Source organism: Plasmodium berghei, assembly GCF_900002375.2.
Source record: "Plasmodium berghei ANKA genome assembly, chromosome: 10".
Lineage (NCBI taxonomy): Eukaryota > Apicomplexa > Aconoidasida > Haemosporida > Plasmodiidae > Plasmodium > Plasmodium berghei.
The window spans coordinates 457,314-483,791 of NC_036168.2; the positions used below are offsets into that span (position 1 = coordinate 457,314).

The following is a 26,478-nucleotide window of genomic DNA, read 5'->3' on the forward strand; positions in this document are numbered from 1 at the left end:
TATTCATTGTCCAGTAGCAATGTATAATGTTAAAATAATTTTTGCATTGCTCTTTCTTTTCTATACAAAAACTATAAATGTATTCATATATGCATGTATTACACTTTTAATTCATTAATTTTTTATCATTAAAAAAACATGCATGTATCATATACATATATATATTTATTATTTTTGTTTTATTTTGAATTGAAATTTATAATTATTTGTAATATATTATTGATGCATATTTTTATACGTTATATGTGTATATATACCTATATATATGTAAACTTTATTTTCCCCCTTTTTTTGTTATATAATTCAATATACGAATTTTTAAATAACCTAAATTTCCAAATAAATGGAATAATAAATATAGAAATATTTTTTATCTTCCATTTTGCAAATTCTATATTTTTTCGATACCTTTTTTAAACGATAAACATAATGATGCACATTGATACGGTACTTACGCATTTAATTAAAGTAATGATAAAAAATAAAATTTATTATAATTCTACAACAGTTTGTCAATTTGGTTTAAAAAATAATTAAAAAAAGAAACAACCAAAAAAACCAAAGTTTTTAAATATTATAAACAAAGATATGGAATATATACAGCATATATTACTATAAGGGTTTATTATATATTTATGTTAAAATGTGTTATATTCGTCTAAAATACAAAGGCTTAAATAACGAGACCCCTGTGAAAGCTGCGAATACATGTATACATTAACGGATTAATAACAGTTCGAAATGTAACAAAAATGATTCACTCAAAACATTTGAAATTATATTGGGAATATGCTCATGTGGTTTCCTTTCAAGGTTATCACAAAAACTAAGCTGATATTTTTATGTATGCTATTTGTTTAATTTCAAATTGAGATAAAAATATATTCTTTAAACTTATATAACATTTTAAAATTATTTTTTCTGAGTTTGTCTTATAAATGTAATATAATTGGTGAAATATATTTAACACGGTATTGTACATATTTTTGAAAAATGATGGTACCCCTAAATAATTATCATAAATTGGAAAGATGCCTATAAATATTATACTTCCAAACAAATACTATTACCTATTGAAAAACATAAAGGCATACTTTTCTTCTCTTATAGAAAAGAGTTAGAAATCTGGTCCACGAGATAAAACTTCCTTACAAGTGGGCCGCAATAAAATAGTGTGCTCCATTTGCGAGGTAAAGGAATTTTTAATATCACAAAGAGGGGGATATGGTTCTACAATATTTAAATCTATCAATGTTTTTAATGCCATAAAATGTCTGGTTTGACCTAAATCATCTAGCCATCTATTACAAAATGGTAAAGTATCAAATTTGTCATTTATAACTTTTAATAATGTTTTTGCTGAATTTAATCTTATAGACGCATATTGCACATCCCGATTTCTCATATAATGTGAACAATCATTGTCATGTACTACAAAACCTTTTCCTGTTGATGCAAATGTTTCAATGGCAAATAAATCACCTTCTTCCATAATTTCATGTTTTTCTTGCTGTTTAACAATAGGCACACATTTGCCTCCATGTATAACATATTTACATATTGAATGCCCTCTTAAATTTGATATAGGTTTTATTGGATATACTTTTTGATTTAATTCAATTTCATATGATTCTATAGCTTCTTGTATAGCTTCACCAATATCACACATTCTTGCGTCTATACCTGCTTCTTTAATACCAGTATTTGTACCATCTTGCGTAGCTTTAATAAGATTATCATATTTATCATTAAATGCTACTGTAAATGCACAATCAATTATATATCCATTTACATGAACTCCAAAATCTAACTTACATACATCATCCTCTTTTAGAACTGTTTCATCACCATAATTGGGAGTATAATGTGCTGCACAATTATTTAATGAGCAGCCTGTTGGAAATCCCCATCCGCATTTTAATTTATGCGATAAAATTAATTCTTTTGTTTTTTGTTCTGTTTTTTGTACTATATCTATCATTTTTCTTCCAGGTTTAATATATGTTTGAATATATTTTCTAACTTGCCTATGGCATTCAGCAGCTTTTCTTAAATCTTGATAATAATCAATGCTCAATTTTTCTAATTCTTTTTTTTCTTGTAGAGATTGCCCACTTAATACATAATTGTTATAATTTAATATTTCGCCAACTGGGTAATTTTTATTTTTGTAAACCATTTCAATAGGGATAGTTGCTGGATTTGTTTGTATACTATTTTCAACTTGAGGCCAATTTTTTAATAATCGTATATGTTTATTATCTTGTTCTTCTACTAAATGTTCTTTTATTATTATACTTTTTTTTATTTTTTTTATTTCATCTAGATCAAAATCAATTTTGTACTTAATTTCTTCAGTCTTTTCTTCTTTTTTTTCTTCACATTTTTTTATTTTGATTTCTCCAATTTCTTTCTTAAATTCGTCGAGTATCGAATCCAATTTATCCCCCTTTTTTTTCCCCTTACTTTTTTTTCCTCCCTTTTCATTGCCTTGATTATTTCCATTTCCGCTTTTACTACACCCATTATTGTTGTTTCCTTTTTTGGTGTTTTTCTTTTTGGTATCATCATTATTTTTGTTATCTTGAGTTTTATTTTCATTGTTTTCTTTTTTTGTACAATCGTTTTTTTCACTATCATTAATATCTTTCTTTTCATTGCCAATCAACTCATTTTCTATGTTCATTTCTTCTATAAGATTATCTTGTTTTTTTTCATTTTCTTTTACAGTTTTCTCATTTGTTGTGGCTTTATTGGAAATATTTGATCCTCCAAATTTGGCACTTTTATCTTTCTGGTTTCCGTGCTTATTTTTACCGTCTCTTTTATTCATTTCAAATCGTGTTATTTGTGTATATAGCTATAAATAAATATAAATATATTTATATTAATACATAGGTTGATGGGCGTATGTTTTTTATATAGATATATCCTTTTTCGTGGTAACCTTATTTTGTTTTATTTTTTTTAAATGACGCTGCCTTTTAAAATAAAAAAATAATACTCTACACGCCATAAATATACATATAATTGAGAAAAATTACTATTTTATTAATTTCTTCTTTCATTTGTTGTTTAATTATATTTTATATGAATAACAATAAATAATAAAAAAAATAATATATAAATATATGTATATGAAATGTGGATTTATGGTATATATTGATACATTATATATGCAGATTTTTTTTTGCATACCCACCTTGTATTAATTTTATTTAAAAAACAGCGCATAATATACACCTACAAAAATATTAACAATACTTGTTTCTTTTATTACATACATACTATACATAATTTTATTCTGTAAGAACAAATTAATAAAATTAAAAAATATATATATGTTTAATTAAAATATTTTAACTTAATATTATATGAAAATTATGCATTTTATATTATATTTAAATTTTTTTTTTAATTAATTTTGTTGAAAAAAATTGCATACGATTTAAATGCAAATTTTGATTACTTTATTAAATAAAAGAGTATTTTGAATGTTGCATATATATATTTTGCATACTTGTATGTTTGTTTATATTGTCATAATATAAATACGCATGTATATGATTATGTAACTACATGCCACATTTTTCTGTTCCTCTGTTTTGTGAAGAAAAATCTTTTGGTTATATAATTTTCCTTGTTTTATTTTTTGGTAGTAGTATTTTCTATAAAAAAAAATGCTATCAAATAACAAGATACGGATTTTTTTGAACGAAGAATATATTTTATAAAAACTAAATTAAGTTAGCTATATATATATGTTTATATTTGCTGCTTTGTTTACACTATTACATTTGTTAATTTATGTACAGGCATGATAGTTGTATATCTGGAATATATATAAGCAACTTATATACATCACAGTGCTTGTGGAATTTCATTTTCATACATTTATTATACAAACTTCGTTTCTATTTGTTTTATGTCACGATAATTTCACATACATATATGCACAGCTTTATTCCTTAATTAATGTATTAAACAGTAATCTTATCAATTATCTTCATATATATATATGTGTCTTTAAGAATTTTGTTGTATTATATTTATTTGAGTAGATCAATGATATATTAGGCACTCAAAAAAATATATACAAATTTAATATTCAATGTAGATATATATACATTTTCATAATGAATAGAAAAATGTTATAAAAAAAATAACTGAATTATTAATATAGGCAATTAAGCTGACGAATAAAAGGAGACAATAAAACAAAGGAATTTTCCAATGTTTTCAGTTCCATAGTTATCATTCGCAGGTTATAATATTTTTTTGATTGAGATAAAATTAAAAAAATATAATATACATATATATATTTATGTAATCCTAGTTTGAAATATATAATTTATAAAAAATGTCAAATTTTGAAGATAAAACGGCATTAATATGGTCAACGGTATTAATAAGAAAAATAAAAAAAAGAGAGAATAATAGGAACATAAAAAATCCAAGTCAAATAAACAAATTGAATGAACAAAATGAAATAAAAGAGTTAAAAATAGAAGACAATAATGGAAATAATTCACAAAGAGAAGATTTTAATTATGTAAATTATATTTATAAAAATTGTTGCACTATTCTAAATTATTTTCATCATATTAATATCAAAAAAAGAAAATTCGAAAAGTTAAGTAAAAATATAAACATTTCTATATTTGGGCAATCATCAAAATGTAAGAAAATAAAAATAGAAGGGGAAGACACATCCCCTCAACTACCCAATATAATGTTACTGGATATCAACCATATTAATATTTTACAGAGTATTATTAAAAAACCGTCTCATAATCTAAAAAATAAATACAAGATAGATTTATTAATTGTAAAAACAATTATTCTGACGTTGTTCGAACCATTTTTATTAAAAGTATCTTTAAAATATTTTAATCTTTTAACAGTTTCAATTGTAAACCAGATATTTGAAGAAGCTTTAATTTTATCGTCATATGATTATTATAATGTGGAGGTGACAACTGAAACAGTAGAAGAAAAAGAAAAAAAATCGAAAGATAAAGTCAAGCAATCACATCCTTCTTTACATATATATAATTTTATTAAAAAATATAATATAGATATAGAAATATACTTTTGTATGATTTGCATGAATAGCATATTATTTTGCAAGGACTTATTTTATAAAAATACAATTGATTATTTTTTTAATAATGTATTAGTCAAATCTGAACATGCTTATAATTATTTTAAAAATATCTTATTAAAATATGAGAATAATATAAAAACATGCAAATATAAATCGGATATATATTACACCTATTTATATAAAATATTATTAATTTATTATTATTTAAGTATGAATAATATACTTGATAAAATGCATATTAATTTGCTACCCCATGTTATGAAATATAATAAAAATAATGATTTTTTTGAGGCCTTAATTTATTTAATTTATTTAAATTATTATAGACTTGAAAAAAATTGTCTACACATGGATATGTTTAGGCCCAGTTTTAACCATACCCTAACATATAATCATTTTTTTATTCAATCAGAAAAAGACAATAACGATGAAAATAATATATTTTGTGATCAAAATTTGTTGGAATGTAAAAGTCAAAAATATGGGCATATCATATACGATATACTAACAAAACATAATGGTATTTTAGCAGATTTTGAATATATATACATTGAAAAATTTCGAAACAATGTTTCAGAAAATTCACTAGTGAAATTTTATGAGAAAATTGAATCAGTCATATATCCATCTTTTTGCTTAAAAATACGAGATCCAACAAATATGATAAAGAAAAATGGAAATAATTTTGTTATAACAAAAAGATTAATAAATGTAATAGAAGAATTAGTTATAAATATTTATAATAAAAAACCAACAATTTTAATAGGAAGTGAAGGGTCAGGAAAAACATCATTAATAAAGTATATATATGATCAAATATTTAAAAGTAAATATGAAAAGGATTATACAAAAAAAGAAAATTATGAAATACAAAATGTGATAAGCATTTATTTAGATGATATATCTGATTCAAAATCGATTTTAGGTCTATGGGAAAGTAATGAAAATTGTTTTGAATTTAAATATGGTATATTGTCAAAATCTATGAAAAATGGGGATTGGGTTGTTTTTGAAAATATTAATAATATTTCTAATAGTATAGTAGAAAAATTACAAGAATTGACTAGTAAAGGATATATATATTTATCAGATAAGGGTGAATATATATATCCTCATAAAAATTTTAGGTTATTTTCAACTATTACTGTAAATAACTATGAATATAATCAGTTTGAAGGTGAAAATGATGATACAACTAACTTAAATTTAAAAAATGAAGTTTTGTCTAATTCAAATGATTATAACAAAATATTTAATGATACAACCATTAATTCTAATATGGTCAAAAAAATTGATGAGAAAAAAAAACAACTCATAGATGATGAAAAAATTCGAGAGCGTATACTTATAAATCGCAGACCAAACAATTTAAATAATTTATTCAACAAATGGTATAGCGTTTTTATTGGATGTTATAAAAAAGATGAAATAAAAGAAATTTTATATAAAAAATTACAAAATAATATTCATGAAAATTATAAATATATACTTTACAATTGCTACAATGTTTTTATGAAGTTACTTAATAAATATCGTATTTTAAGAAAAATAAATTTACATGATTTAATTAAAATAATAAAAAGAGTAAATAAAAAAAAAGTATTTATGTACGAAAATGAAAAAACAAAAATGCTTTTATTTCAAATTTGTAAATCTATATTAATTTCACACATACCAAATGCAAATATAAGATATATTTTTTTATTAAAATTAATAAAATTATTTGGCTTGTCCAAAGATAATGTTTTAACACATTTAAAAAATTTTTCACTAGAAAATTGTATAAATGAATTTAATATAACATTAAAAAATAAATACAAAAAAATATCTTTAGATTTTAATAAAATTTACAATCATTCATTTTTATTAACATCAGTACATAAATCTATAATTTATGAAATAATTGAAGGTGTGCATAATAAAGAAAGTATATTATTATTAGGAGATACCGGAGTAGGGAAGACTGCCCTCATAGATTACATATCCAATGTTTTTGGTAAAAAACTTCATGTCTTTGTTTTTAGTGAGCAATCAGAATCATCAGATTTAATCGGTAACTATTATCCTTTCAATATTAATGTAAAAACAAATGAAATATTTAGCGAACTAAAAAAATTAATTTCAAAAATCAATTCATATTTAAGTGAAAAGGAAGTAAATTTATTTTGTTTAAAATTAAGAATTTTGTTGACGGAAAAAAAATATATTACCTTTTTAAATACGTGCTATAATTTTATATCTACAATTATAGATATATTTCAAAATGATACTCAGATTTTTGATATGAAAATTGTTAAAGATTGTAAATATTTCCAAAATAACTGCAAGAATATTAATGATTTTTGGAATGATAGCAATGATCTGAATAAGAAAAAAAAAAAAAACTATTTCTTGAATTATAATTTTTATAATTTTTTTAAAAAGGATGGGAAAATCGCTTACCCAGAAAATGGGTATAATGGAATTGCTAATACTCATCAAGATTCCAAAGAGAGTGAATATAACCAGGTTCCCACAATTGATCAAGAAGAACTAGAAGAAGAGCCAACTAAAGGAGGAAATGAATTAATTTTCAAATTTCATGATGGTGTATTAATTGATTGTATTCAGAATGGTTATTGGATTTTACTTGATGAAATAAATCTTGCACAAACTGAAATTTTACAACGATTGCAAGGCATATTAAATTCATCAAATAAATATTTTGATGTTATAGAAAAAGGAAATGAAAGAATAAAAATTCACAAAGACTTTCGTTTATTTGCATGCATGAATCCCCCAATTATTCCTAATTTGAAAAAAAGAGTGAAAAAAAAAAATAAAAAAATGAATTCTTCAGATATAGAAAATTCTAACGAAAATAATACAGTAAATGATGAACTAGAAAATGGCGATAAAATTTCAAACGATGATGAGCTAGTTGAAGCATTAGATTCAAAGAATGGAATTGGTATTGATATATATAATAGAAATATATCATCTGGAAAAAAAGATTTACCTGCTATTATTAGAAATAAATTTACTGAAATATTTGTGGATGAAATTGTAGAATATGACGATGTTGAAATGATTGTAAAACATATTTTAAAAGACGTAACGTGTGACAATATATTGATAAAAAATATTACAAATTGTTATTTAGAGATTAAAAAAAAAAGTTTAAAAAACATGAATAATAATGAAAATAAACCAATATCATTTTCTACACGAAATTTAGTCAGAGCTATCAAATTTGCCATACATGTTCATAAAAGAAAATTTAAACCTGTTCCTCTTTATTTGGCTGTTAGGAATGGATTTATTTGTAACTTTTTAAGTTCAGTAAATTATAATAATCATAAAATTTTGGAAAAAATTTTTAATAAATATTTAAAACTGTCACAAAATAAGCATTCAAAAAATTCTGACGATAAAATTTCTAGTAGTAGCAATGGTACTATGCATATCGAAAAAAATGGAATTATTGATTATGCCGTTTTAGAAAATTATTATCAGTATACTTTTTTTAACACAAAAAATAACAAAGAAGAGATAGAAAATAATGGTAATTTGCCTAATCTTAAAGAAATTATAAATGGCGGTATTGAAATTAATTACAATAACAAGACTGATAAAAAGGGAATAAATGGAATAAGTAATAATATGAATGAAAATATTGAACTAGAAAAATATGTGTGCGTTGAAGATAGTTGGATACTTTGTGGAAATGAAGATATAAATTTAAAAAACATTTTATCTAATTTTATAATAACAAAAAATGTTAGGGAAAATATTAAAAAATTAGCCTTATGTTTAAGCAGTATAAAGACACCAATATTATTAGAAGGTAATACATCTGTTGGTAAAACATCTTTAGTTAAATTTTTTGCAGATATAACAGGGCATAAATTTATTAGAATCAATAATCATATGAATACAGATATAAATGAATATTATGGGCAATTTGTAAATGATAAAAATAGTGATAGTTTAATTTTTGAAGAAGGTGCTTTTGTAAAAGCTGTAAGAAATGGATATTGGGTTGTTTTAGACGAATTAAATTTGGCTCCTTCAGAAGTTTTAGAATCATTAAATAGAATATTAGATGATAATAAAGAATTATATATACCTGAATTAAAATGCTATGTTAAAGCACATAAAGATTTTATGTTATTTGCTACTCAAAACCCAGCCAATAATCAGAATTATTTTGGAAGAAAAGAATTATCAAAAGCTTTTAGAAGTCGATTTATTGAATTTTGTATTAATGATTTTGAAACAGAAGAACTTGAAATCATTTTGCATAGAAAATGTGCCATATCTCCAAGTATTTCTAAAAAAATGATTCAAGTTTTTACGGAATTAAAAGATGTTAAATCAAATTATAATTATTTTAATGGAAGTTTAATGACGTTAAGAGATTTAATTAAATGGGGTAACAGAAATCCAAATAACAACTCAGATGCATGCTTGCATGGGTATTATATTATTGCTGAAAAATTGAGAAATGATAAAGACAAAGAAACTGTTAAAAATATATTATGTACAAATTTTATGAAAAAAAATGAATCATTTGTTTTGAATTATGAAGAAGATTCGGATGTAATAACTTTAAAAAATGCATTTGCTAAAAAAATTTCCCAAGTTCGAAATTTACAAAAGAGACAAATTCAAAATGGCGAAGAAGGTAAGATTAATGACAATTTAGAAGACCAAAAATTAGATAGGCTTTCAGACAATTTGAAACGATATCAATATCTAAAAAATATTCACTTTGGAAAAACAACAAGCCGATTATTGGCCCTATTATGTAAATGTTTTAAGTACAAAGAATCAGCACTTTTAATTGGGGAGACCGGATGTGGGAAAACAACAAGCTGTGAATTGCTTAGTTTTGTAGATAGGTTAAAATTAAATATATTAAATTGTAATGAAAGTACAGATGTTTATGATATTATTGGTAGTTTAAAGTTAGTAGAAAATAAAAAAGAAGATTTTGAAAAACTAAAAAAAATATGTATAGAATTATATAATGAAATATATACAAATTATAAAGACAGTTTTGCTTCGAATTATTTAAGTGGCATTATACATGAACAAATAACAGATATAAAAAAAGAAGATTTTCTAATATTTAATCTTTATTTGCATAAAAAATATAACTTAAATGAACAAATTAAAAATAAACTAAATAAAATGGAAAAATTTATAAATAATTTTAAATCGGTTTTTACTTGGCACGATGGCATATTAGTATCTTCTTTAAAAAAAGGAGATATATTTTTAATGGATGAAATTTCATTAATTGAATCATCTGTTATTGAAAGATTAAATTCAGTTTTTGAATATGAAAGAACATTAATATTAACTGAAAAAGGAGGATCAAATGTAAAAACTTTAAAAGCACATGACACTTTCTTTTTCATTGGTACTATGAACCCATGCGGAGATTTTGGGAAAAAAGAACTTTCTCAAACTTTAAAAAATCGATTTACTGAAATTTTTGTTCAGACTTATACTTATGACTCAGATGATTTCTATTATTTGATACTTAAGCAGATTAAATTTACAAAAAAAAAAAATATTAAACACAATTTTGCAAAATGTTTATGTAATTTATTTCACGAAATATCTCAAAACCGTTCGCTTTCTTCTTACGTTACTCTATCTATAAGGGACGCAATTAAATGGATCACATTTATGAACCTATATATTGGTAGAAGGAAAAGACAGGAAAAAAATAAAAATATTTTATCTCTAAATAAATTGAAACAACTTTGCATCGAATCATTTTATCACAGTGGCTGCCTAATATTAATTGATGGAAATGAAGACATGAAATGTAAAAATGAAATAAAATATTTGTTAACACAACATTTGGACAAACTTAGTTTATCAATCAAAAGTAAAGCAAATGAAAAAACGGTAACATTAATAAACCAATTTGATAAAACAGATCATTTTATTTTCACACCAAACTATTTAAAAATTAACAATTTTGAAATTAAATTTAAAAAAAAATTACTAAATAACTTAGAAAATATTTCTAACGACAATAATTTTGTTTTTGACACTCCAAATATTAAAATAAATTTATTTAAAATTATAAGAGCAATGCAACTAAATAATTCTATACTTCTCGAAGGGTCTCCAGGTGTTGGTAAAACATGCATAATTAATATATTAGCTAAATTAACAAAAAACAAATTAATTAGAATAAACTTATCTGAATGCACTGATATTTATGATTTTATTGGATCATATTTTCCAATCAAGGATAAGAAAAATATGTCAAAATATGAAGAAATAGATAGTCATTTAACCAGTGCAAAGGCAAGAAAATCTAGAAAACAACCATGTAAAATTTTTGAAGAAAGCGAAAAAAAAAAAAGTTTTCAATATTATTGGAAAGATGGTAAACTAATAGAATGTATGAAAAAAGGATATTGGATATTAATTGACGAAATAAATTTAGCAAATCAACAAACATTGGAAGGACTGAATTCTATTTTAGATCATCGTAATGAAATATATATTCCCGAAACTAATCAAATTGTTAAAGGACATAAAAATTTTCGACTTTTCTGTTGTCAAAATCCATATAAAGAAGGAGCGGGAAGAAAAGGATTACCAAAATCCTTTTTAAACAGATTTTCAAAAATATATTTTGAAGAATTAAATGAAGAAGACTATGTATGCATTGTTGAAAATTTATACAAAAATTATATTTCAGTAGACATGATAAAAAAAATTATAAAAATTATTTTAATAATAAAAAAAATAAATATTTTACTACATGAAAGTGAAGGATGGATATGGAATTTAAGAGATATACTACGAATTTGTAAATTTTTAAAAAATGAAAATATAAAAAATAAATATAATAATGGCTTTAATAATTTCATAGAAATATCTGACATGTTAATATCTAGCAGATTGAACTGTATAGAAGATAAGCTAATTGTAAGAAGTATCATAATAAATGTCTATTATGATTCTGTTCAATTTTTAACTAGTGTAAAAGAGGTTGGAAGTAAAGGTGAACTAATTAGCTTGATAAATAACAAGGGAAAAAATAATTTATATTATATTTATGAAAATTGTTTTAATTATAACACAAGAAATAAAAATATTAACCTCAGTGCAAATATAAATGCTAGTGATTTGGTTATTCGCCCATCTCTTATTTTATTAAAAGATGAGCAAATATATTATTCATGCTTGCTGGCAACACAATTAAATGTGCCTATTTTATTAAATGGAAAAAATAATTCTGGGAAATCATCATTTATTCATAAGTTGGCATATATGTTTCAAAAAAAATTATTTGAGTTTGCTTTAACAAATGACATTGATACTTTTGATTTGTTTGGATGCTACGAGCATAATAGTCGAGAAAATGCTATAATCAGTTTAGAAAAAAAAATATATAAATTGAATAGACTTATTTTGAGGCATATTTTTAAAAGGAGTAATTTAAGAAAATTTTATATGAACTATTTTAGTGGCAATAAAAATGATAAACGTGTAAATTTTTCTCAAAAAATAAAATCCAGAAGAGTTAAAATATACATTATGAAAGCTTTAAATATTTTATCTGTTAATTATATTAAAGCATTGAAAAGTCATAGATCAGTTTTGCGAAAAGTTCAAACACGATATGTTAATTTTATAAAATGCTTTACAACTTGTGCCATCTATGATTCTGCATATACAGAAAAAAAAATAAATCGTATTCTTCAAAATATTTTATATTCTACAAATATAATAAATAAAAATGATGTTAATGAAAATGTTTATGTATATAATGAAGGAAATTTTATTAAAGCTATTAAAAAGGGGCATTGGGTTCTGTTAAAACATTTACATCATTCTACGCCTTCATTGTTAGATAGATTAAATAGTTTGTTTGAAGAAAATGGTTATATATTATTACATGAATTTGGAAAAAAAAAAAAAATTAAACCACATAAAAATTTTCAAATATTTTTAACACTTAGTTCAGAAGAACATTATAAAATTAGTAAAGCCTTAAGAAATAGATGCTTAGAAATATATTTTGGTAATCATAATGAGTATCAAATTAATCCTTTAAATATTTCTGATCCTAAATTATATGGTACTATGAGCGAGGAAATTGAAAAAACAATTAAGGTTCGAAATTTCAACAAAAATAATGATGATTCAATTTTAACAAATTTTGATACTGATTTGAACAATACCTCGTTTAATAATTATTTGGTTAGCGTTGCCACCAATTGTTATAATGTCGTGAGTAATAAAAGTAGTAATAGTAACGAGTTGGACTCATACAAAAATGAAAGCGGAATTAATAAAAAAGTGATTAAAGATAGCTATCTAAGTATAATTAAAGAAACAAATATATTTATTTATATAATAAAACTTTTTTTTAAATATTTAGAAATGGAAAGTGAAAAGAAATATAATTTAAAAACAGAATGTGATGAAGACAAAAAAAATAAAATAATAAAAGATTTAATCTTCTTTTTTTTTAAAGATAGTCAAATAAAAGTAAATTGTAAAATAATTATAGATTATATAAATTATTGTTATAATGCTTTTTTTAATACGCATGGAATCAAATATAACAAAGATGTAATTTATTTCTGTCTAATAATATCACTAAGTACATATGTTATAGAATATATATGTAGTAAGGAGATGAAAGAATATTTATTAAATTTTTCAAAAGATGAGAATATAAGTGAAAACTATAAATTTTATAAAAATTACAAAACCAATTTAAATATTTTATTAAACTATAAGTTTGATAATAATATTTATTATATAGATAAATATATTGATTATATTTGTAGCAAAATTTTGATAAAAGGGGAAAATAATAATAATATAGGAAAATTAAATGAATGGAAATATATTTTTATAGATTCGTTTTCTAATTTTTATTGCCAAATTTTTTCAAAACTTACCGAAAAGTTGCAAATATATTTTTATCCATTTTTTTCTCTTATTAACCATAGTGTTATTAAATCAGTTTACAAATTAAAGACCATCATTTACTCAAGGCTAGGTAGTTGTGTCGCTACTAGTAATAATACGCTAAATTATTATGTTGTTTCTAAAATAAATAATTCGAAATTTGTTTATAGATCTGAAGAAAGTTATTTGATCTATTTTTATATCCACATATTTATCAACTATATTTCTAATTATAACAAAGGAAATAAAACATCAAATTTGTTTTTTAAAAACACATCAGAATATATATACAAAAATAATGTTTTAAAAGAAGCAATATTAATTGATTCGCTTTTCTCCATAAAATTGAACAAAATATTTTGTCATCTAGTATATTGTTTTATTTATAATTTTTCATTATGTGATTTATTTTACAGATATGAGCATTTATTAAATATAAAAAATAAAATCATTGTTAAAAAAAGTTTAAATAATAAATTGTTCTATGACACTGAAATGATAAACTATCTCGAATTTGTTACGAAAAATATTATATACAAAAAAAGTAATTATTTTTATATAATGGCAAATTATATATATTCTATTATAAATAATGGACAAAATGCACAAGATTGTAGGGGCATAAGAAAAACAATTAATGACAATGATACAGAGCAAGACGTTTCAAATCAAACTATTCATAAAAGCAAAAAAGAAAATATTTTTGATGGCGTATTTATTACTAATGATATTAGCACAAACTTAAGTCAGTTTTTCAAGCCGCTAATTTTAGCTAAAAGATATTTAATAAACAGAAAAAATCAAAGCCTTTCAAAAGTTGTATATTTTTGTGATGAATTTTTAAAATACAATTTTAGTTACAATTATTTTATTCAAAATAGAAAGATACAAGAAAATAATGAAGAAATACCATCTTTGTTTTATTATTTTAATAAAATTATAATTACCTTGGAAAAGGCTATTTTTAAAATAATAAAAAGCATGAATAACTCAAATAAAAAGGGAAAATTAAGCCATACAAAACACAATACTTATAAAGAAAAAATATTTAGCTATTACTTATTTATGTATATTTATATATTTGAAGCTGTGAAAAATTTAGAAGAAAAAGACAGTATTTATAATACAATAATAATTATAACAAGTGTTGTAAAGATTATATTTTCTGCAAAAAAAAAGTTTTACAAAATTAATATAAAATTATTAGAAATTTTAAAAAAAGCTAAGTTATTATCTCAAACAAATTTGATAGGTAATGATAATATGAGCCATTCATTTATATTTCAAAATAATGAAACGACATACAATAATTATAATATTACTAAAAGTGAGATAAATGTAAATAATATAAGAAAAAACGATTTCCTAATACTAGATGTTGATAATAATAACATAAAGAATACCTATTTTTCAAACAAATGGATAAGCAATATTTTTGAAATTGTAAATAATATATATGTAAGTTATTATATATATATAAGAAATAAAATAAATTATTTGTATTTTTTTCAAAACCTTCAATTAGAAAATATAGAAATATATGATAATGCAAAAAATGTAAATAAGTTCCATTTTCACCCCAAAAAAATAATAAATAATAATATAAATTATCTTGCCCATGATATTGAAAATTTTCTTATACAAACAAAGTCTTTTTCAAATGCTTTAAAAATTCTAAACAATGAAAATAATAATTCAAAAATTAAAAGGATCGAGAATTTGATAATCAATAATTTTATTCAAGGTAGTTCTAAAATCGATGAAAATATATTTAGCATACTTAACACATATAATTTAAATTCGAGGTCTTTTACAAATTCTTTAAATAAAATAACTATAACATATGATAATTTATCCAACAAATTACATACAAACCAAAAAGGATTCAATCTTAATTGGAATAGTAATAGCCATTTGTTGTTCTACTTTCAATTTATTATGTTCAATATAAATATGAAATATTTATACAATTCTTTTATATATTTGATGAATTTTTACATGACTATGAAGTTTTATAGTCATTGTAATTATCAAAAAGAGCTTCAAATACAAAGGAATGAAACTTGTAGAATCATAAAAAACGAAGAATACCCTATGACTAAAAATAAAAACGTAAACGATGTCTGTTTTTTTGATATATGCAAAATGGACGTAAATAAAATAAATAAATGCATTAAAGAAACTATAAAAGAGGTATATATATATTTGGAAAACATAGATAATACCATGTATATATGTGAAGAAAAAATCGAAATATTAAGTTTTCTCAAAGAAAAGTATAATATACTGGTATATGCAGAAAAAAAGCGAAAACGAGCAAAAAAAATCGAAAAAAATCAGGGAAAAAATTACTTGGTTTGCCAATCTAGTGATGAAGAAACAGAAATAAATATCATATATACTATAATTGAAGAAATTGTATTTTTAATTTACAGTTATTTAATGAATATATATATGGTAAGGGATATAAATTATAATTATGTTAAAAAATATGTGTCTATAGAAAATAGTTTTGAAAAAAAAAATGATCATAGTTTATCTGGACTTAATAATAATTTTGAAGTTACTAAGAGGGACAACAATAAAGGCAATTTTATCCGGTTTTCAAAAAGAGAAAAAATATTTTTGTCAAATTTAGAAAATGAAAATAGTGGTAGTAAAAATAATTACAATAAAGATAATAATAATTGTGTCTCAATCTTTGATAATACAAATGTTCATTCATTTATTAGCCAAATGAATGAGCAAATTATCACATATGAAGAATATACAATATTTAAAAATATTTATTTTGACTACAATTTCGAAGAAACTTCAAAGGGCAACAATATATACTCGAGCTTAAGCACGTCCATTTTTAACAGATCAGTTATTTTTGACTCAGTTATAAATATGTATAAAGAAATAAAAAATAATAAAAATATAACATTACTCCATTTAAATATGAGTAATTTTATTTTTAATAATTTAAAACAAAATTACTATCACTATATATTAAAAAAAGATACCCCATTTTATGGAAATTCTTTTTTTGATGCCTCAAGAAAAAATAACAACATTAATCACATTATTATGAAATTAACAAATTTAAATTTAGAAAGCCAAAGTACATTAAGATATTATTTTATTTTACACACATTCAGCATATTTAACAATATATTTGAAAATAATAATATAGAGAATCAGGCACAAAATGTTACAAATCCTATGAAGATATATTATTTATTATTTTTCCAGATATACCAGCTTATTATTTTTAAGAGGGGAAATATGACATCCCCACATATGATAATCCAATTATTAGAATTGTACAAATACATTTTTGATTTAAAAAATAAAGTCAAATTTATTAAAAAAATTGAAAAATATTTAACAATTTTTCTATTTATTTTATTTAAGATTGTAATAATAAATATGGAAAAATATTTAAAGAAACACTATTTATCCAATGAAATAAAAACGGGTGAGTTAGAACCTAGTAATAACAATGAATTTCCATTTGCTTGTGGATATGAGTTTATGCCTAATAATAAAATATTTCAAATTGCACATAGCCACATAATAATACCAAATGAAACACCGTTAGACAAAATTATATCAAGTTATAACTCATGCAAAAATTCTGAAATGAACAAAAGCAAAATAGACATAGACGAATGTGAACTTTTTGAATATTTACACACAAATAAAAACAATAATCATCAGGCTTTAGATATTAACTATATATATAATTGTGTATATAAATATGTTAGCGAAAATAATAATAAAATAAATCCAAAAAAATTAAACAATGTTATAAATTTATTATTTTCTAATCATGAAGATTTAATAAATTTGGTAAAAAAATACGAAGATGAGGAATTTTTATATGCATTAGGGTCATTATATATTTCTCATTACTTTTTAAATATAATTTGTTCTCAAATAAGGAAAGAAATTAAAGAAATCTTTAAAAAAGTTGGATTAACAAATTATATTAAAAAATTAACTTTATCAACAAAGGAACAAATATATATGAATACTCAACAAAATATTTATATTGAAAAAATTAATCCATTTGATGAATTAACATATAATGACTTTTTTAATATCAAAAAAAAAATATTTTTAAAAAAAGAGATAAATAATATTAATAAGAATATACCATTATTGCCAAAACTACTTACCAATGTAAATAAAAAAAAAAAAAAAAAAATTTATACCATGATAAATACCAGTATGAATAAAAAATGCAATTACCTTATAGCACAATATATATATAAAAATAATTCAGAAAATGTTCAAAATTTATATATAAAATTAAAAAATGATTTTAATAATTTTTTAAAAAATATATTATCATACGATAATATTCAATCGTTGTTAAAAAATGTGAATAATACTGACAACATCATTAGTTATTCTATAATTAACTCTTCAATGAATTTTTTATATCATATAAAAAAAAAATATAATTTGATATTGAAATTTACACACTCAACAACATACGCGTTGTGTGCATTCATACATTCAGTGCATAATATAAACTTATTTATATTGCAAAAAAGAGAAAATTATAGACAAAATAAAATTAATACAACTGGTGAAGATATATACGGTAATTATGCAAGTAACTCATCTCCATTTACTTTTTATGAAAATGATAAATTTAATGAAAAAAACCCAAAACTTATTTTTAGCCTGAATACACAACATAATGAAAAGCCAGCGGAAACAAAACAATTGAAAGATAACCTATATGAATATACAAAATTTCCAATAAACTTCAACGAAATTATAAACTTAAAAAGAGAGCAATATGGAAAAATAAGTGAATTGGAATACTTTGAATTCATAGTAAAAATGTTACAAAAATCTAAAAATATATACAAAGATTTTGATTTTAAAATATTAGTAGATTGCTTAAAAAAATTATGTAGAAAAATTATATATTTACAAATGGATGAAAATAATATTAATAATATTAATGACTTATTTAAAATCGATCAATTTAAAAATTTTTCTACAAAAGAAAAGGCTAAATATATTTTACAAGAGGATTATATTGATAAAAAAATTGAAATGGAACTTGACAATTTTTTTTATTCTCCTGATTATTTTTCAAATGAACAAAATAATAGCAATATTGTCTTAAAAAATTATCAGATGGATGAAAAGAAAAAAGATATAATCGAAAATGAATCAAACGAATATAATTTTGATAGGAATGGTGATAGCTCAAGTGAAAACAACTCAAATGATTCCATACATAACAGTAAAGAAGAGAACCTTGATGGAAATTTCTCAAAAAATAGCCACGAAAATTTGATTTCCCCAAATTTAGATGGCGAAAAAAAAGAAATAATAGATGAAAATGTGTTTAATTCTATTATTTATAAAATTGCAAAATTATTTAAGAAAAAAAAATCAAATTTAAATCATGATAATAAAAAAAAAAAAAATGAGATAAGTATGACACAAAAAAATATAAGCAACATTTTAGATATGTTGATTAAATTAGGCACCTCCATTGATTTTGGTGATCAAAATAACTGTATGTTTTTGTTGAGCAAAAAATCTGAAGAGAAAGAAATGCTAATTTTCATTTTGAATATGATGAACAAATTGAGTAAAATGACAACATATAAAGAAGATAAGTTTGAAGCGTTTAAAAATAAAATTCTAGATATTTTGTTAAGTGAAAAAAAAGGAAATCACATATATGTAAATAGATATATTAATTTATTAGACGAAAATATAGTAGAATATATATATACAGTTTTAAATGATTTATGCTTATTTTTAAAAAATATTCGAAAAGAGTTCATATTAATATATAACGAAAATAATAATTTAAATATTTTAAATATCATAAATTCAATAGATAGTATATTATCTATTCCTATAAATAATATAAAAAAGGAAATAGAAAAAATAATTGTAAAACTGGAGTCTATTATAAATACATTTGGCTTATTAAAAAGTGATAATTTTATAAATTTTGATGAAGTAAATATTCATCGCTTAAATCTGATAAAACAACAAAAATTCATAGAACAATTATTAATGTATACTATATATTTCAGATTATATAAAATAAATGAAATTAAAAACATCAGAAAAAATTTAAATAGAAAGATTGTGAAGAAAAAAACGTTAAACCTTTTTCCATTTTTATTTTATCTATGCTATGACGATAATTCACAAATTTCTAAAGAAGACGATCAAACGGATGAATCGAATATTAAGGGTCATGAAAATATCCAAGACAATATGAAACTAAAAATAATAAAAACATTTGAAACGCTAGTCATATTTTTGAGAGAATCAACAATTGGAGAATTTACAGCACGTTTAAATTTAATATGTCTAATTGCACATTTGTTTGGAACTTCTAAAAATATAAAGGAAAAAATTATGAGTGCTGTATTTTTAAATGTATATAATTATATGTCCATATATTCCCCTTTAATACAAAAGAAAATAAAAATGTGTAAAAATTATTTTGATTTAAATTTAAAAAAGTCTTTGCAAAAAATGAACTTGGATTTAATTAGTGTAGATGCATATAAATATTCAATTCTTAAATTAAAAAAAGTTATTGTATATTATACTAAACTATATTTCCAACAAATTAATATAACTATGGATAAATTTATTCAAGAAAATCGAAATTCAATTTTTGTTTCAATAGACAATAACGAAAAAGCTGATTCAATTATTGAAGATAATAATGATAACGATGAAAATGAAAATAGTTCAAATGAATCTGAACTTGAAATCGTTTCAGATTTAGAAAATCAAAATCCAGTAAGTGTAGAAAATAACGAAGAGGAAATAACACCCCTTACAGATCAACACATAGAAGGATTGTATATATCAAATGAATTAAATGGAATGAAAAAATCTTTTTTAAATTTGGCAAAGAAAATAAAAAATAAATTAAATATGAAAAAATTTTTAAATTATGTAGATAATTATTATAGCTTTGAAGAATTATCAAAAAGTTTTGTTGATGAGATAAAAAACGTATTAAATGTACAAAGTCCAAATGCAAATATGAATCAAAAAAAAAGATGGATATATATACTTAAACATTTTATAAAAAATAAATTAAACATACCTATTTTATACGATTTAAATAATTTTAATTTTTTTTCAGATATATTTAAAGAACAAATTTATTTTGATAATATTAAAAATGGGGATGAAACGCATATCTCCTTTTTGTTAGAATATTCATCTTCTGATGAAATTTTAAGAGAGTTTAAGAATTGCCTAATGCATATAATAGAAAATGATAATGAAACTGGACAAAACGAGCTAGACAAATTAGTAAACAGCATGTCAGATGAAATAAATAATTACATAAAAAGAAAAAAGGTTAACAGCTTATCCTTTTTAGATAAAATAAAGAATATTTTAAAAAGTAACGAAGAAAGAAATTATAAAATATTATACCTAACAATATATATAAAATCAATTAATATTCATGAAGATATACGAAATGATGAAGTATTAACAACATATCTTTTAAATTCTATAAATTATGAATATTATAATTTAAGACGAGAAATAAATATATTTTATCATCATTTTGTTTTTTACTATTTAATTATTAGTGACTTGTTGTTTGAAAAAAAATATGAGATAAAATATTTTGGAATAGACATAAACACTTTTGAAGAATTTATTTTAAAATGTAACGAACTTAAAAGTAGTTTATTACAAATTTTAAGTATTTTTTCTGAGCAGCTAAGAAATAATGAATTATTCAAAAATATTATTTTTTCAGTATATAAAATTATATATATTATATATAATTCGAACGAATTTGCAATATTTAAATTTATTAAAAATATGGATACCATTGCTTGCTTAGAACAGTTTAAGAAAAATTGTATTTCCAATTTTAAAATTAAAGTTAATGAAAATCTGTGGAAGTTTGTAGAAAAAAATATTAAAAATTTGGAAGATGATATTACTAAAATATTTTATTTGGATATAGGGATATATTTTAAAAATAAAATATATCAGCACATTTATTCTTTTATCTCTTTTTTTAAACAAGTAGAAAATCCATTTACACAACATAATGATATAATAAATATGAAAAATGATAACCTCGAAAAAAATAATCCACTATTAGATTCTTCGTATTTTGACAATATAAACAACCAAATTGTTGTCTTTATAAACAATATAATTAATAATAAATCAATATTGTACAAAAACGAAGAATATCCCAATTTTCACGAATCAAAAAATGTTAATACGGTATACTCCTTCTCAGATATTATCGAATTTTATTTAAACATATCAAATTTAAGTTTATTAAAAAGTGAAAAAGATTATGAAAAAAAAATAAACACATTTTATTATATGAGCAAAAATCTATTTTATTTTATAAAATCTCTATTTTTATACTTTTTAGATATATATATTGGTTTTTCAAACATAACATTATATTTTCTAAAAGTATTAAAAGTTTTATATATTAAAGGATTATGCAAACAAACTAAGGATAATAATGAAGCGGCTGAAAATATTGAAGAATCTAAAAATAATGACATCTTTCACAAAATCGATTTTATTGAAGGAGTTGGATTAGGAGAAGGAAAAGGTGTTAAAAATATTTCGAGCGATGTTGATAACGAAGATCTTGATAATATCTACAATGAGGATGAACATAATTTTAGTCAAGATGAGCACGATTTTAATGAAGAAGCTATTGAATCGACTTATAATTTTAAAAATTTTTGTGAAAAGGAAATATTAGAAGATCAGGATAAATATACTGATACTAAAGGTGATAAAAAGCAGCTGCAAAATGAGCAGGATAATATTAATATGGATAAAGATATGGAAAAAGACGAATCAAATTATATTGATAACATTAAGGATACAAAGCACGATGAAAATAAAAATCAAAATAGTGACAAAAGCCATTCTGACCAGCCTAACCAAGATGATCGAGAACAAAACATTGATGATGTTTTTGAAAAAAATAATGGAACTAATATTAGCCAAACTAAACCCAATGAAAATATGGAGAAAAATAAAAATTCTGATAATCCAATTGAGCAGGTAAAACAGGATACTGATTTCGATGCTCTCAATATAGACGACCAAAGTGAAGGTCAAAATGAAGGCCAAAATCCAGAATCGCAAAAAGAACAACCTGTTGAAAAAATAGAAGATAAATCGAAAGATAAACTGGATGAAAAAATAGATGACCAAAATAACGATTTTGAATTTAACGGAAGCGATTTTGGTGAAATTTCTGAAAATGATAACAACGAATTAATGCAAACATCGAAAGGAAATAACAATTTTAACATGAACTATTCAGATGAAAAAAATGATAATCAAAATGATAACTATAGTGAAATTCATAGCGATACTAATGAAAATAGGCATGAAAACTTCGATGATAAAAATGGCTTTGATGACAATAACTTTGAAAGTGATCACTTTGACTTTGAAATTGAGTCAAGTGATTTTTCAAAAAGCTTAAGTGTGAAATCGTTCATATCTGATGAAGATAAAAACTTAGATGAATATGATAATATTGATAACACACAGAAAAATAATGATACTACTCAAAAAGATGATCAAAATTTAAATAAAATGAAAGAAAGAGAAGATGTTGATAAACTTATCAAAAATGATTTATTCGAACAGTCTGGCATTAGTAAAATGGATGAAGAGTATGAAGAAAGTGACTTTAACATTTCTGAACAAAGTGAAAATGATGATTTAGAAGAAAATGAAAATAATCAAAATGTGAAAAACGAATTCATGCGAAATCACGAAAAAGAAGGAGAAGAAGAAAGAGGTAGTGAACTGAACGAAATTGATGAAGATGCTATAAATGAAGATGAACAATGTGGAAATCAAAATGATAAGTATGATGAAAATAATCATAATGCTAGTGAACAAGGTTTAAAGGAAGAAGAACAAAAAGGAGATGAACTAGTTGAAGGAAAAACCGATGAAATTGGAGAGGGAGATGATGAACTGGGTAAAGGAGAAGAATATCAAATTGGAAAGCATGAAAATGACAAAGTTGATAACAAAGATATAAAATCAGAAGGAGAAAATGAAGTTAAAATGGAAGAACTTTCCAAAAAAAATGATGAAGATATTGAAAAACGAATAGATATAGACACGAAAAATTATATTAATTATAATGAACAAACAATAGAAAATGACAAAATAAGAAATTCAGATGAAACTATATTGTCAAACAAACAAGCAAATAGTTTGAATGCAAATAAAATTGATGATACAAATGATGATAAAGGTAAAGAAAGTGAAATAGATGGATTAAGAGGTGAAACAAATGAAATGAATGAAAATGATGAATTGGGTGAACACAAAAATGCACTTGAAAAAAACAATGAAAATGGATTTAACGGAAATGAAAATAATACAGAAAAAGATGATAAATCTAATTCAAACACATTTTCTTTTTCTATTAATAAATATAATATATATACTGAGAATTTTATGGATATATCTAATTTTATCGAAAAAATAAATGAAAAATTACATAACTTGAATGAGACCGATTTTAATAGAAAAGAAGATGAAAGAGAAAATGCAGAATCTTATCAAAAGAAGGGAATTAATAATTTTGATACTTCCCAAAAAAATATAATTAATTCTGAAAATATTAAACCAAACGCTGACAATAAAAATGAAAGTGAATCGGTAAATCAAATTAATGAAAACGATGCAACGAGTATTATTAGTGATGAACAAAATGATGAGCTTGATAGAAAAAATATTTGTGAAATGAATGAATCAAATGGAGAAATTATAGAAATATATGCAAATAAAAATAAGCAAAATAAAACAGAAAAAAAGAATCAAAAGAAAAAAATAAATGATCAGAATAATGAAACTGGAAGTAATTATGATGAAGATGATAATGCCAGTAGTATTGAATCAGAAAAAATGGAGAGAGATAATGATCGAAGAAATTATGAAAGAAAAGATGATCTCGATTTTGAACAAAAGTCATTTAGTGAAGACTATAGCTATGATGATGAATTAAAACAAGATGAAGAAGATATGGAATTAAATGATAAGAATAAAGGCAACTACAAAATGTATGAAAATAAAAAGGGGCTCGAAAGAGAATATCGATTAAAAAATGAAAATGAGAATTTTGAGGATAAAATAAAATATGGGGATATATTAATGCCAAATGATAATATGAACAATACTATAAATGATGAAAAATATGAAAAAATATATGAACAACTTAACAATGAAACTGAAATGATTTCTAGCCAATTATGTGAGCAATTAAAAATAATTTTAGAACCAACTGTTAGGAATAAATATGAAGGTGATTATAAATCCGGAAAAAAATTAAATATAAAAAAACTAGTAAATTATTTTGCAAGTAATTTTCGAAATAATAAAATATGGAAAAGAAAAACGAAATTAAATAAAAGGGATTATAATATATTAATTGCAATAGATAATACTAAAAGTATGAAAATAAATAACATACAAAAAATGACATTAAATGCTATATTTTTAGTTGCTAAAGCATTTGAAAAATTAAATGTTGGGAAGATAGGAATATGCTCATTTGGAGAAAGTGAACAAATTACCTCAAATAATATCGTATGTCCAATGGTTAATAGTTTAAACAAACAAAATTTCTTAAAAATTTTAAATCATTTCAATTTTAATCATGATACACAAAATTCATTTGACTGTGCTATGTTGAATGCATTAAAAATTTGTAATTACGTATTTAAAAATAGTTATACCCAAAACAATTCAAAGAATACACTTAATCATTTAATGCTTATTATAAGTGATGGAAGATTTAACAAATCATCAGTAAGAGCAGAAATATTTAATTCAATTAAAAATAACTTTATACCAATTCTAATGATTATAGACACACAATTATCTGATAACAAAGCTCAATCCATATTTAACTTAAAACAAACTTTTTATAAAAATAATAAATTAGAAATTGTTCCATATTTACATGATTTTCCATTTCCATATTTTGTCGTTGTCAATGATATAAATGATATACCGTCTATGACCTGTGATATCATAAGACAATGGTTTGAGGTGCTTAACGATAAATGAATGTTTATTCGCGGAACAACATAAATATTTGCAGATATAAACATATACTTATTTATATGGGTAACTGGGTTGATGTGCATTATAATATCCCACTCTTTGAGAAGATAAAATACTTTGAAATTTTAAACCGTGCTAAAAAACCAAAAAAAGTTAAATTAAATCAAATTATCCTACCAAAGGGTTTCAAAAATAATATTTGTCAATATTTGGAAAAGTGTCAAATTATTATGAATATATATGCATGTTTGAATTGTTATAAAATTGTTTCTTCATTTTTTTTTCCCATTTAAATGGTATTTTTCATCCATTCTTTGTTAATTTTTGGA

At 22.3% G+C, this 26,478-nt stretch overlaps 2 protein-coding genes across 2 annotated transcripts; one reads left to right on the forward strand and one right to left on the reverse strand.

Annotated features, from left to right (window-relative positions):
• Window positions 1-1,117: 1,117 nt before the first annotated feature.
• PBANKA_1010200 (methionine aminopeptidase 2, putative) lies at window positions 1,118-2,833 on the reverse strand (the record flags this gene model as incomplete). Its single annotated transcript, XM_034565180.1, has 1 exon — window positions 1,118-2,833. One exon carries the CDS (start codon window positions 2,831-2,833, stop codon window positions 1,118-1,120), a length of 1,716 nt encoding a protein of 571 aa, XP_034421902.1.
• Window positions 2,834-4,360: 1,527 nt separating this feature from the next.
• On the forward strand, window positions 4,361-26,152 carry PBANKA_1010300 (dynein-related AAA-type ATPase, putative; the record flags this gene model as incomplete). Its single annotated transcript, XM_034565181.1, has 1 exon — window positions 4,361-26,152. One exon carries the CDS (start codon window positions 4,361-4,363, stop codon window positions 26,150-26,152), a length of 21,792 nt encoding a protein of 7,263 aa, XP_034421903.1.
• Between the last annotated feature and the right edge of the window lie 326 nt (window positions 26,153-26,478).